Genomic DNA, 14,091 nt, shown 5'->3' with positions numbered 1-14,091 from the left:
GGGCAGGCACTCTCTCTTTAGAGCTCCTTCCTCGAAGGGCTGCTCCCGACTCTCCTGAAACTCTTAATTAAGACGCAAGCGCCGCGTGGAAGGGAGACTTTGGAGTGCACAGGAGTTAACACCTGGGATTCCTTTATCAGATGGTTCCTCACCCACTCTCTGACCTGTGGTGGGAGCCTGGGCCAGCTGTGGGCCCCCCAAGGTGTCAACTGGGCCACCTGTGGCCTCTGGCAGTGTGGGGAGCTGTCCTGGCACTGCCCAGCTAAAGGATGCAATGAGTGGCCTTCCTCCTGGTCCCCAGGCCACAGAGCTCACCCTGTTCTTGTGAGTCCCCATCCCAGCTCTCCTCCAGAGAGCCCAGTATTTAGCTGCCAAGGAGTCTCATGAAAACGCTTTTACTGCCGGGCACAGTGGTTCATGCCTGTAATCCCAGCACTTTGGAAGGCAGAGGCGGGTGGATCACATGGTCAGGAGTTCGAGATCCGCCTGACCAATATGGTGAAACCCCGTCTCTATTAAAAATGCAAAAATTAGCTGGGCATGGTGGCGCACGCCTGCAATCCCAGCTACTCAGGAGGCTGAGGCAGGAGAATTGCTTGAACTCAGGACGCAGAGGTTGCAGTGAGCAGAGATCGCACCATTGCCCTCCAGCCTGGGTGACAGAGCAAGACTCTGTCTCAAAAAGGAAAAAAAAAAAAAAAACACTTTTACTGTCCTGAATCAGTAAACAGCAGGATCCAGCAGCGAGGCTCTGGTGCTCCCATGCAGGGGTAGGGCTCAGAAGAAACAGTGACACTGCTTCTCCAGGGAATGGGGTGTGCTCAGGGCCTGCAGACTAGGGGTCTGGGCCCAGTCCCTCCAGATATCAGTTCTGTGACCTCAGGCAAGTTATTTGCCACCTCCGAGCCCCACCAAGCCTCAGTTTCCTCATCTGCACAATGGAGACAACACCTACTTTCCAGAGTTGTGGGGAGGATTACACAGCACGGTAAAGTGCCCGCTCAGCACCTGGCACGGGGTTGGCATTTAGTAAGCACCTCATTAAGCTGCTTCTATTCTCCCAGAGCCAAGCTGTGGGCCAGGACTTCAGCGTGTGAAGACAGGGGCCTGACAGAAAAAGGTGGGGTGAATCAGGCATCTTGAAACCTAGGTTCGACTTTATTTCTCTGGGTCTGTTCCCAAGCCCTGGCCTGGCATGCAGAGATCAGCGTTCTGGCCCTGGCCACTGGTGCCTCACCCTCCCTCAGTTTCCTCAGCTGTGAAATAAGGAAGGTGTGATCCATCCCTGCTCCTGGGGCTTCACCCCGGGGCTGGTGAGCGATCCTGCTAGGGCCCCCATGCCGTGTCATGTTGAGGGGGGCTCAGCACCTGCTGGAGGAACCAGCTGGAACATCTACATCCAGCTCTCGTTGAGGGAGCCCCAACCCAGCCCAGCCTCACCCCTTCTCAGGCTGCAGCCGAGCGAGGCCGGGGCTCGCCCCTCCCAGGCGTGATCCTACAGGCCCGTCCTCTGGTATGCAGTTGGAACCCCACAGCAGGTTTTTTCCCAGATAAATCATGGCACCTGGGGCTGGGGGAGGGGCAGGCAGTGACCTTCCATCTTGGAGTTGGAGCCCACTAGGGCTGGAGGTTAGGCTCGGAGGGCACAAGGTGCTGGGAGTGAGAGCCGGGACCCACCTGCCTCTTGTCCCAGGGGAGTCTAGGATCGCAGGGCAGCAAGGTATCAGGGCTGAAGGGGCCCCTAACAGTCTTCAAGACCTGTACCCATTTTACAGATGGGATGGCCGGGGCTTGGAGAGGATCTGGGGCTTGCTCCAGGTCACACAGTCAGGCGGAGGCAGAGCACGGACTTTTGGCTCCTAGTCCTGCTGTCCACTAGTTCCATTCTAATCATTTGGGACCGGGGGGGCAGGAAGGGGGGACTGACAGCAGTCCCGACGGGAACACAGCCGCTCCCCTGAGTGCTGTGTCACTTCCCTGCCCCAGGGTCTGCCTGTTGTGCTGACAACAGGTAAGGTGAGTGAGGAGGCGGCAGGCTGGGCTGTCCTGACTCAGCCCCAGCAGCCCCAGCCTGAAGCCCCGGGTGGGAAGGGGCCAGTGTGCGGCGAGGCGGCCCAGGCAGAGGGATCCCCAACCCAGGCAGGGGGCAGGCAGAGTTCTCCCCACACGATACCACAGTGAGAAGGAGAGGCGGAAGCAGGGGCAGGAAAGGTGATTCATGGGGAGAGATAAGGCAGGGAGCGCACCCGGCAGGCGGGCAGACAAAGAGCATCGTCAGCATCCGTCAACGTGCCGGCCCTGCCCCCGTGAGCCTGGGAAGCAGCCGGGGCAGGATAGCTAGAGGACTGCAGTGGCCTGGATGAGCTGCCCCTCCCAGCCCCTGCCTATCACTCTGTCCTGCCAGGGCTAGGGCATAAGGGGTAGCCTAGAGTTTGAGGGAAACACAGGCCTGGTCCCCACCCCTCCGCCAGAGAACTAGCTAGGTGACCTTGGGCAGGGACTAACAAGTTTCTACATCTGAAAAATGGGATAGATAACACTAGCTGAGATTATAAAGTGCCTCACACTCAATCAGCACTTGCTATTGTTATTATCCCCGCCCACATATGCCACGCTGGCCACGGGTCCCAGGACAGATGGGGCAGGGAAGGATGTGCCCAGGCAGAAAGCAGGGGCTTGGCTCACCACAATGCTGTGGAGTCATGAACAAATCCCTGTCCTTCTCTGTGCCTCAGTGTCCTTGTCTGTCAGATGAGTCTCTACTGCCTCTGAGGCCCCCACTGTGGGACGCTTGAGGACTCCCTGAGGTCTGAGAGTGGGGAGCAGTCTCAGCAGTGAGTGCCCCATCCTGAGGGCTGGAAAAGCAGAGAGCAGGGCCCATCTGTCTGAGGCTGGAGGACATCACTCACTGTGGGGCCGTGTAGACAGACTGGCACCCAAACTGGAGACCAGCTTCCTCCTGGCTATGTCACCTTAGACAGGTGACAGCAATAACCTTGTGGGAAGTAAAGGAAGGCAATGTCACCTTAGGTGACACTAATTACCTTGTGGGGCTGTTGTGGGAAGCAAAGGAAGCTCCAGGTGGCCCATGAGACTGTATGGAGTGGCTGGGTCACAGCTGTAGCCAGAGACTCAGGGAGGAACCTGGAGTCAGCAGGGGAAGCCCTGGCCCTGTGAGCCCCTATCTGGCCCATCGCTGGGTGGGGGATCTGTCTGTCTGTGAGAGAGCAGACCCTCTGGCCGTTCCCATCTGCCTCCTTCCTGTCTCTGACCAGGAGGGGAGGCACAGAGGAGAGGGAATCTTGGCACAGCAAGTCCCCCTACCCAGGGCCTCAGTTTCCCCATTTTCAAGATGGAAGTGGAGGCTGGGTAATGGGATCCCAGCAGGCTCTCTGTGGGGACTGGGTTCTCTAGCCTCCAGCCAGTCATCTCCACCAGTCACAGAAGTCAGCAGCACTTCCCACACACCATGGCAGGTGTGGGGCGGGTCTCTCAGCCTGCAAACTGTGAAGATCCCTTCCTCCTCCCCCTCCTTCTCCTCTTCCTCTAACTCCTTCCTTACTTTTGTCACCCGATATTCCATCTTCACAATGCCAAAGATGCAGCTTTTATCCACACCACCTCCATCTTATAGACCAAAATCCCGAAGCTTCAAAGCTGCCCAGGGTCAGTTAGTGAATTGAGAGCAGTCAGGCTGGGGTCCAGGCACCCCGACCCAGCTAGCTGACCCAGCTGGTCCCCTTGTTGGGCAGGGACTCCACCTTCCTGGAAACTGGAGCCAGGACCAGGAGCCACCGGGGTCACCTCATCAGTTCTTGACCCACTTCTGGTTTCTCTGCCCACAAACTTCCCCAAGGCCCCGTCAGTGAGCCAGGATGGTCCCTGAAGCCAGCATTCTGGTCTTGTGCAATTGGCTGCTCTGCTCTGGGACTGGAAGTATAAAGGGATTAGACCCAGCTAGGAAGACCTCATCCCACAACCTGAGGCCCAGACCTGACTTCAGAATCCCCTTCTCAACACAGCTCACTAGGTAAGCTTTATCTATCAAGTCAAGATGTGCTTGGAAACGATGAGAAGGTACTTACGTGCAGCAGGCATTAGCACCTGCTCATGGTCACAGCTGTCCAGCAGTGGCCTAGCTGTCTCTGCAAGTGGCAAGCACCCCTTCTCAGAATGTGTGACGGTGTGTCAGCCAAGAATGGCCCCCCACAGCTAAGGCACTGCATAGCCCAAAAGGGGTGGAGAATGGGAGGGCCAAAGAAGGCTTGAGGTCCCTTCCGGTGGCAAAATTCAGGTGGACAATGCTCAGGTGGACTCACTCCACTTCCACAGCTGCACCTCCCTCAACGGTGCATCCTGGCCTGGAAAGTTTCCACCATTGCAAAGCTCACAAAGAGACTCAGAGAGGGTGGCAATCTGCTCCCAGTTGCTCAGCACAGCTAGGAAACAGGCAGTGTGGAACCAGGACCTCCAGGCCAGTCTCAGATGGACTTGGACCATGCCTATCCCCTCACCCCGCAACAAAAGCTCTCCCCACCAGAGAGCTCACCATGTGTGGGTGCCTTCACAGTGAATCAGAGCCACTCTAAGGGAAAGTGAGAGGAAGCCCTGGGGATTCCTCCCCTCCCCACTCCACCCCATCTTGGTGCCTTCTTCTGGAGAACCAGAAACACCCCGCAACAATACAGAGAGGCCCTTTGAGACAGGGCGGCCCACTGTCACCTGCTAGGACCTGGGAACCCTATCCTGCAAAGAAACTGCGGATCCCCACAAAGGTAGGAAGGAAACCTCCACCTAGGAGGCAGCCAGGAAACAGCAGACATCCCTAGAAGCCCATGTTGGGCTCCCGTTTGGGGCTCTGAGTGAGCCTGTATTGAGGGGTCCGGTCGCTGGTTGGGCCTTGGCTCCCGGAGTCCCCACGCTGCCTCACCTTCTGTGCCTGGCTGATCATCTTCCGCACCACCTCTTTGATGTGGGCCTGCCCGTCTATGGGGGGCTGCATGTAGACGCTGGCCCGGGTCACGCCGCGGTAGGCGATGGTGTCGGGCCAGCCCAGGTCCAGCTGCGGGATGGAGCGGTCCGACTTCTGGGGCCAGTACTCCAGGGAGGGCAACGGCTCAGCCTCGGTGGGGACCCCATCCGCCCCGCTGGCTTCCTCTCCGTCGCCGATCCGGTGGTCCTCGGGCCCCTGGGAGGGGTCCGTGCCCCGAGGGTCCTCAGAGCCCGGGTCGTACACCTCGATGGTCTCCAGGATGCGCTTGAGCTCCAGCTCCGAGAGGAAGTCTCGGATGTTCTCCCGCTTGAGCACCTCGTAGAAGGCGTCCCGGCCGCGGGCCACCAGGGCCTCCAGCGCCAGCCGCTGCTCCTCGCTGTAGAAGAACTCGGGCTTGGACTCGCTGGAGCGCCAGTTCACATGGTTGTCGTCCAGACACTGCACCTGGGAGAAGGCCATGGTGCCGCCTGCCCAGGCACTGCTGCCGCGGGTGGGTGGGCAAGGTCCGGCTCCTAGCTCCGGCCCGGCTGGGGCACCGCGCGCTCTGGGGCCTCTCCGCGGCCTCTGCTCCTCTGCCCATGAGCAACCTGCGAGAAAGACCTGATGAGCCCGGCTCGGCGCCGAGGGCGGGCCGCGCGGGAAGGGGCAGCGGGGGGCGGGGCCAGGAGCTCAGGTGGGCGTGGGAAGGACGGGGCTGCCGCTGGGACTGGGAAGATGAGGTGGGGGCACTGGACTAGGATGGGGAGAAAGTAAGGGATCGTAACAGCAGGGAGGGAGCCGTGGGCCACGTCCCAGGGCTCAGCGTGCCTCTATGTGCAGGGGACAGGGAACCCACATCCCAGATTTCCGGAGCTGCCTGAAGTCCTGGCAACTTCTGAGGGAAACTAGGGCAGCCGGGGAACTTCCCAGTAGCTTCTTAGAGTGGGAGGCGGCCCCGGCACAGCGGCGCCCCGCAAACCGAGGGCTTCCGGGTAAGGGAGGGGTCTTAAAATTCCCAGGTGCCGGCAACCCAGGAGGCCTGCCCTGAAGAGGCCAGGGCTCTGGAAGGGGTCCAGGAGACCCAGAAGTGCGGTTGTGGGGCGGCGGCGCCCCTCGAGACGTGGGATCCCGGGGGCGCCGCTGTGACTTGCTTACCGAGTGGGCACGGGCGGAGCGCGGCGCACACGCGGCTGCGGCGGCAGCGCGAGGCCGGGAGGGGGAGCACCGGTGACTCAGGGCCGCCCCGCCCACCCCACCGTCGCCACCTGCGGTCACGTGCCGCCCGGGGCGGGGCCGGAAGCTGATTCACCCCTCCACAGGCAGACAGACCTGGGGCGGGCGCACTGCCCACTGTCCCCTGGTGCCCGAATTCCGAAAAACTCAGAGGCCTAAGCCCAAGAGCTCCTGGAACACTCAGCCCAGAGAGGGACAGTGTCCTTCCTGAGGTCACACAGCGGGTCAACAGCCTTGGCACCCCCTGTGCCCCCAGGGTCTGTTGGTGATCCTGGATCAACCCTGGCTGTGTCCAGTGTCGCCGGTGTGGCGGGAAGTCCGTGCGGCTGTGTAGATACCCAGCTGTCCAGTTGTGGAAATAGGTTTAGGGTACTGGACTGGGAGCCCCCAGGCAGGGATAGATCACTGACTGACCCAACCTCTGGGCTTTCCTGAGCAGGTACCCAGTTCTCAGTCCTGAGCCCTGATCCCCTCAGGGAGGGGTCCCCGGACTGCTTCTGCGTGGCGGGCAGCACCCGACCTGAACCCTAGGGCAGGGAGGGGCCAAGAGGGCAGCTGTGGGCTGGGGTCAGGCCCAGCTCTCTGCTGAGCGTCCCCTGGGGTTGGGACCCTGGTTATGGGGAGCGTGGAGACCACATCTGAAGGCAGGCTTTGAGAGTGGGACAGCAAAGCCCATTAAACCTGGCCCAACAAACAGCCCCCACCCCATCGCGTGCCGCAGCCAGTCTGCCAGGCACCAGGCCCAGCCCTTCCTCCCATCCCCCATACTTGCTCTGGATCTGGATGGGGCTGGTTTGGGGCCCTTAAGGATGCTCCTTCCGTAGGCTGGTGACATCGCTAGGCCTTGTGCTCTCAAACCCCCCTCCTCCAAGGCCTTCTCCACCATTCATGGCCCATCAGGACTCCTTGCCTCTGAGTCCACTGCCATGGGCAACAACTGGCCTCCTAGGCCCAGCATCCTTGTGGTCCCCATCACTGACCCCTCAAGCCTGAAGTCCTACACTCTGCCATACAGCCCCCCAAGGGCTTTATGCTACTGAACTTAGTGGCCCTGGGGGGACAAGCACACATATTTGCATCCCTCCCCTGCCCCAGGGCCAGAGAGGGGAGGTGGTCCCAGTGGGGGAGCCCTGCTTTGAGGGTCCTGAAGACCCATTTATAGCCCGTCTGCCACTGTGGATCCCCTGCAAAACCCTCTCTGAGCCGCCTCAGCTTCTCCCTGTGTTCTTACCAATGCACAGAGGCTGGGGAGTTCAGGAAGGGAGTCCAAGGCCTCACCCTCCCCTCCACCACCCCCACACTTCTGCAGTTGATGAACAGGAAGGTTGTATGCACCCAGTTTTCCCCAGTAGCGACGTTTTGCATAACTATAATACAATAATATCACAGCCAGAAAATTGACACTGGTGCAATCCACAGAGTTTATTTAGATTTCACCAGTTTTTTGTTTGTTTTGGGACAGGATCTTGCTCTGTCACCTAGGCTGCAGTGCAGTGGTACGTATAATCATTGCTCAATGCAGCCTTGAACTCCTGGGCTCAAGCAGTACTCCTGCCTCAGGGTCCTGAGTAGCTGGGACTACAGGCACCTGCCACCACGCCCGGCTAATTTTTTTGTATTTTTAGTAGAGACGGGGTTTCACCGTGTTCACCAGGATGGTCTCGATCTCCTGACCTCGTGATCCGCCCGCCTTGGCCTCCCAAAGTGCTGGGATTACAGGCGTGAGCCACCGCGCCCAGCCACTTTTGCCCATTTTCTAATTGGATTGTCTACTTTTTAGCTCTTGAGTTTTAACTATTTTACTTTTTTGTTTTATTAAAGATAGGCTCTTGCTCTGTTATCCAGGCTGGAGTGCAGTGGCATGGTGATAGCTCACTGTAACCTCAAACTCCTGGGCTCAAGCCGTCCTCCCACTTCAGCCTCCTGAGTAGCTGTGACTACAGGTGTGCACCACCATGCCTGGCTAATTGTCTTTTATTTTCAGTAGAATCATGGTCTCGCTATGTTGCCCAGGCTTATACTGTTGAGTTTCAAAAGTTCTTTATATATTCTAGATACAGGACCTTTGTTGGGTATGTGCTCTGCAAATATTTTCTCCCAGTTAGTAGCTTGCCTTTTCATCCTCTTTGCAGGTGTCTTACACAGAGCTAAAGTTTTAAATGTTGATGAGGTCCAGTTTATCAATTTTTCCTTTTATGCATCACGTTTTGGTGTCAAGTCTAAGAACTATTCACTTTGTTAAAGTCAAAATGAAAATGTAGAGACGAATCTCTACATTTAACGTTTTATTTGGGAAGAAAAATTGCAATTCAGGGCATGCACAAAGACTGGGTGGTCTTTGATGTGTCTGGAGAACACAAAAAAGGTCAGAGGTTTTCTAAAAAGCAGAAATGTTACTTAGTGCTCTTTGAGAAAGTTCCTTGGCACTAGTAAGGGTTTGGGGACCTGGAGAGTTCTGATTGGTGAGTGACAGTGGTAAGCAAAATTAGTCCTAGATTTGTAGCAAGTTATCTCAGCAGCTATAGATAAAACTGGTTTCAGGTTGTAACAGGACGTTTCTTTCACCAGCCAGACTCACAGGGAATTGCATTTTTGGAATAATGTTATGTACCCTGGGTGCTTTCCCCCACTGGCCTCTTACCTCTGTTTTAGTTTTGTAGACAAGAATGACCCAATATGTATGATCAACTTTTACAGCCTAGACTTAGGTCCTAAAGATTTTCCCCTATTATTTTCCCCAAAAGTTTGATAGTTTTTTTTAACATTTTACATTTAAATCTGTGATCTATTTTGAGTTAATTTTTGTATAAGGTGTGAAGTTTAGATTGAGGGTAGGTTTTTGACCTATAGATGTTCTCAGAAGAGTTTTTACAGAGGAGGAGACAGCCTCACAGATTTTTTTTTTTTTTTTTTTTTGGTTGGGTCTTTCTCTTTCTTCCAGGCTGGAGTTCGGTGGCCTAATCTTGGCTCACTGCAACTTCCATCTCCCAGGTTCAGCGATTCTCGTGCCATAGCCTCCCAAGTTGCTGGGACTACAGGTACGCACCACTGCACCTGGCTAATATTTGTATTTTTTGGTACAGGCAGGGTTTCGCCATCTTGCCCAGGCTGGTCTCAAACTCCTGGCCTCAAGTGATTCATCCACCTCCGCCTCCCAAAGTGCTAGGATTACAGACATGAGCCACCGTGCCTGGCCAGTCTCAGAGATCTTAATCACTCAAGATCATACAGCAAGGGATTGGGAGAGCTGAGTTTGTTTTGTTGTCGTTTTTGTTTGTTTGATTGAGACAGGGTCTTGCTCTGTCACCCCCAGGCTGGAGTGCAGTGGTGCAATCACGGTTCACTTCCGCCTGGACCTCTCATACTCAAGCAATCCTCCCACCTCAGCCTCATGAGTAGCTGAGACTACAGGCACGAACCACCTCGCTAATTTTAATTTTTTGGGGAAAGACATGCTTTCACCAGGCTTTGTTTTTTAATTGAAATGGGGTCTCCCTATATTGGTCAGGTTGGTCTTGAACTCCCAGCCTCAAACAATCCTCCTGCCTCTGCCTCCCAAAGTGTTGGGATTACAGATGTAAGCCACTCTGCCTGGCTGATAACTGGATTTGAACTCAGGTCTGGGAGCCTTTCTCCTGCTCCCTCCTGTAATAGCAGTGTCTGGACTGGCTACCGAGAATGGGCCGGGCCTAGTTAGGGAGTAGAGAACACCTTGATTACCCCTCAAGGGACTCTGTCCAGTGACCTCCTTGGGAGAAAATCATTCACTCAGTCAACAGACAGTGGCAGAAGTTATCGTATGTTTGCTTGTGCTAAGCACTGTTGAGACCCAGACTTTTCCCTAAGGCCCCATAGTCATAGTCTGGGTGGGAGGCAGGACAGTCACAGGGCATAGAGTTATTGGTGCCCTGGAGGATATAGCCCCAAAGCCTGAAGGGCTCAGACGTCCATAGTGAATTGAGAAGAATGAGTGTAAGTTCCCTGGGATAAGCCCAGGGAAGGGCAGAAGGTGGGAAGGGTGTTCCGGGAAGAAGGAACAGCAAACACAGAGACCCAGAGGTGTCCAGGAGAGCCTGGGGTGCCAGAAGTCTGGGTGAAATTAGTCAAGGAGAGGGTGGCTGAGCGAGGTGGCCATAGCAAGGGGTGTGGGAGGGCCTTGATTAGAGCCTGTGATCCTCCTGCAGTGGCTGGAGAGGCACAGAGCGGATGTGAGCAGGGAGGAGTGTGGGCGGATTGGTGGGTTTAAGAAATTCCCTTTGCTTGCTTGCAGTGGGAGTGGATTAGGAGGCACAGCGAGGAGGTAGTGCAATAATGAAACAGGACTGGGCATTGGCCATGGGGAGGGAAGACAAAGGGACGAGGAGGGGCAACCCCCGGCTTCTGGTGTGGGCCCTGGCTAGACAGAGGGCTGATGCAAAAGTGGGGCCCAGTGGGGAACTCCTAGACCTGCAGAAGCCAGCACCCTGGCAAACCCGTAGACCCCTGCCAGCTCCCCAACTCTCACTGCCCCCCGCTCCGCCTCCCCGGGGCTGCTTACTCTGGAGTCCCGGGGGACTGTTTCAATGGTGACACCACTGCCACTGTTCTCACAAAGAAGTTGTTCTTTCTTGCTGCTCAGCACAAACACTTAGTCAAACCAGCGGTACTCAGGGCGGTTTCCCATGCCGAGAGCCTGGAATGGGCTGAAGAAATTCACGAAGAATCTCCTGACTCCGGCTTTCTGAACCATTATATGGCTGCGACACCTCACCTATCCCTCCCAGGAGGGCTGGGTCCTCTGAGTGCCAATCCGCCTGCCTAGGCTCAAAGCCCATCAGCAGTGGCCCATCACTTGTCCTCTGAATCCTGGACCCCAGTGGCCTCAGAGTTCTGCCATGGGGTCCCTGGCTCTGTCTTGGATCTGACTGTATCCTCCAGGCAAGTTATGTCCTTTCTGGTCCTGAAAAACTAATGGGGGTAGAGGTGGTAGGACGGGGCAGCTGGATCAAACAGTGCTCTTTCCGGGATCCCTCCTCCCACTCCTCCTCTCCTCCTGTACCTTTCCTCCCTCCTCCCCACCATGCAGTTTATTCATTCATTCAACTAGTGTTCCCAGAAAGTCTCTTCTGGGCCATACCTGGGACTTGGAGATGATTCAAACCCAGTGTCTGCCCTTGGGGAGCTTCAGTCCTGGTGGGGAAGGTAGACTATGTAAACAAACAACCGTGATTCAATCTTTGGCCTTAGGAGCCCTATGGGAGGAAGCTGCTACTGCCTGGGGGGGGTGGGAGAGTCAGGGAAGGCCTCAGAGGACAAGCCCTTTGCAATGAGCCTTGAAGCAGGAGGTAAACAGGGGGGGGGGGGGGTGTTAGACAGACGGTGGTGCCCTGGGAGGAGGGACTGTGTCTGCAAAGGCATGAAGGCATCCAAGTGTTGGGTGTGTGTGAGAAAATGCAAGCAGGTCAGGGTGGCTGGTGCACGGTACTGGGATGGGAGGTTCTGGGACCAATTGTCAAGGGCCTCGAACGCCATAGAAAGGATTTTTTTTTTTCCCCCTCAGGATGCCATGGGCTGAGAGGTGGAGATAGGGTGGAGGTTCCTAAGAAATAAGTGATATGCTGAGAGCTGTGATTCCAAAGTGTGGAGAGGATGGACAGGAGGCTGGGGAGGAGCTTGGGATTGGGCAGGGTGGGCCGCAGATGGGAGGGCGAAGAAGCCATGGGCCTGGGGGCTGATGGGAGGAGCCAAGGAGGTGCCTGGGGGATGACAGGAACCTGGTGTCCAGGAAGCCTGGAGCTCAAACAGGCTGGGCTGGAGACTGAGACACAGTCAAGGGTGCCAGGGTAGAGGACACTGCCCCAGCCCAGCTGGCCTGGAGGAAGAGGTCTGAGGCCCGCCCTTCCCCATGGGCTGGGCATCTAAGAAGGGACATATCAGAAAGGGGCTTTGGAGGGTGCAGCCTACACAGGGAGCACTAAGACAGAAGTGCCAATGCCGGCCGCCCCTGCAGCTGCTGTGTTGCAACTCTGCTTGCCCCTAACAGGCCACCGCAGCGCTGTCAGTCAACTTGTTTCTGAACTCCCCCATAATCATCATCTCCCGGTTAGCTCTGCACTCTGGGCCCTGCTGAAAGCCTCCGGGAGCAGGGGCCAAAGGTTTCTAGAAAGTCTTTTATGGAAGGAAACAGTGAATGTGGGTCAACTCTCTCCATCCCTACATCACTAGACCAAAGTCGGGCCTGCGACTGCCAACACCAGCAAAATCTCACTGAGCGGAGCAGTGAGGGGAGCCCCACACCTCAAGGCTATGGATGAGGGTTGGGGTTCTGCCCCGCAGGAGGCCGAGGGATGCCTGGATTTAGGGTTCAGTTGGGATCTGGCCTGAGCCTGGGAAATTCGTGAGTCCTTCATTCATTCAACAGACGAGCCGTGTGCAACACCCCAGCCATGGGGGAGATAGCAGGAGGCAAATCCCATCCTCTCAGGACTCGCCTGCCACAGGGAAGTGGCAAGAACCGAATAAACATGTCCAAGTCCTCCCAGGGATGACAAGGGATGAGGGAAAGCGATGTGGGGCAAGGGACAGATGGAGAATGGGGTGGGGAGGACAGACCCGAATTCGGGAAGGAGGCAGTCCTCAGGGGAGGCCTGGGGCAGGCCTCAGGTGGGAGCGAGGAGGGACTTGCCGGGAGGGGCTGAGGGTCTGGATCACCCAGGGTCTTCCAGACTGTTGAGAGGCTGAGCGGCTGGAGAGTCCTGGGCATCGGCTCAGCAATCTGCAGCAGGAAATAGCCTGGCCTAAAGCTTGGACCCCAGGGTTGGAGACAGAGGTATGGATGGGCTCTGACCCCACGTCCTAAGCCAGGAAGCTGGAGCAGGCAGGCCTTGCCAGTCCCTGAGCTTTAACCACAGCCCTGCTGCCTGAGCTGCAGCTGTGTGACAGCACACTCAAGCCGGCTGCCCATGGACGGACGCCACTTGTCAACTTGTTGCTGAGTGAACACAAAGCCCAGGGGATAGGCTGAGGGCCTGGGGCAGGGCTTATCCTTCAGGGCTCTCTCTCTCTCCTCTCTAGCCTCCATTTCCCCCTTTGGGAAGAATGGCTGGGGACGAGGGGGGCAAGGGAGGCTCAGGCCCCAGGTAGACTCTAATGGCGGACTGCACACAGCAGAGCCAATGGCAGGTGAGCCCCCTGGCCAAGGGGAAGTGGGATCAGGGAGAAGCGTTATGATGGAGAACAGCAGGGAAAAGGATTTTCAGAGGCCATGCCCTCCCCATGGCTCCTGAAAAGTTAATGGGGGTAGAGATGGTAGGGTAGGGCAACTGGATCAAACGGTGAAACAGTGAAACTCCCCTGTGAAACTGAGGCCCAGGGCCAAATGGTAACAGGTCAGACGCATTGACAGAGCAGGTCTGGGCCAGGCTCCTGCCCCCAGCCCTGTCTTGCCCACCCCAGGTGCCCATGTCTATGGGGAGAGACACCAAGTGCCCCTCTCTCAAACAGATGACGTGGGCTGCGTGGTGCCATCCGAGTGCCTGCGGGCCTGCGGGGCCGAGGTCGGCTGCTCCAACATCGCCTACCCCAAGCTGGTCATGGAACTGATGCCCATCGGTGAGGCTGTGTGGGTGGGGGTCCAGGTGGAGGGCGTGGGGTGTGACCTGGGGCCCAATGAGTGTGGGGACTGTGGAGGCCACTGTGGATCCAGTGTAATGCTGGGTGACATCCAGGTGGGCTGTGCTGCTCCTAGGAGAGGAGAACAGAAGCATTCACAATAGAAAACACTCGAACACCCACTGCATGCCACCACCATCCCCAGGGCTTCCCAGGTGATGCACTGGCCTCCTCTTCTCGGGAACCCCTAGTGCTGTTAGTATCAACCCAATTTTTTTTTTTTTTTTTTTTTTTTT

General features: G+C 56.7%; 2 protein-coding genes across 5 annotated transcripts in view; one reads left to right on the top strand and one right to left on the bottom strand.

Moving 5' to 3' along the window:
• FAM83G (family with sequence similarity 83 member G) overlaps positions 1-6,213 on the bottom strand; it is a 35,025-nt gene extending 28,812 nt beyond the window's left edge. Inside the window, exons 1-2 of the mRNA XM_023194818.2 lie at positions 6,128-6,213; positions 4,931-5,580 (exon numbers count right to left, since the gene is read on the bottom strand). Coding sequence (XP_023050586.2) covers positions 4,931-5,452 — 522 coding nt within the window. The 5' untranslated portion in view covers positions 5,453-5,580; positions 6,128-6,213. The remainder of the gene's footprint in view (positions 1-4,930; positions 5,581-6,127) is intronic.
• SLC5A10 (solute carrier family 5 member 10) overlaps positions 1-14,091 on the top strand; it is a 76,159-nt gene that overhangs the window by 53,771 nt on the left and 8,297 nt on the right. For 2 of the 4 annotated variants that reach the window (XM_023194821.3, XM_023194820.3), the window contains one exon: positions 13,688-13,795. The exons of 1 other annotated variant lie outside the window; for it this stretch is intronic. In XM_023194821.3, coding sequence (XP_023050589.1) covers positions 13,688-13,795 — 108 coding nt within the window. Of the gene's footprint in view, positions 1-13,639; positions 13,796-14,091 lie in introns of all 4 variants that reach the window. One more of the 4 variants, XM_023194819.3, reaches the window with a different exon arrangement.

Source organism: Piliocolobus tephrosceles, chromosome 16 (genome assembly GCF_002776525.5).
Source record: "Piliocolobus tephrosceles isolate RC106 chromosome 16, ASM277652v3, whole genome shotgun sequence".
Taxonomy (NCBI): domain Eukaryota; kingdom Metazoa; phylum Chordata; class Mammalia; order Primates; family Cercopithecidae; genus Piliocolobus; species Piliocolobus tephrosceles.
The sequence above is the reverse complement of the archived record's forward strand: the minus strand, read 5'-3'. Positions and strand labels throughout refer to the sequence as shown.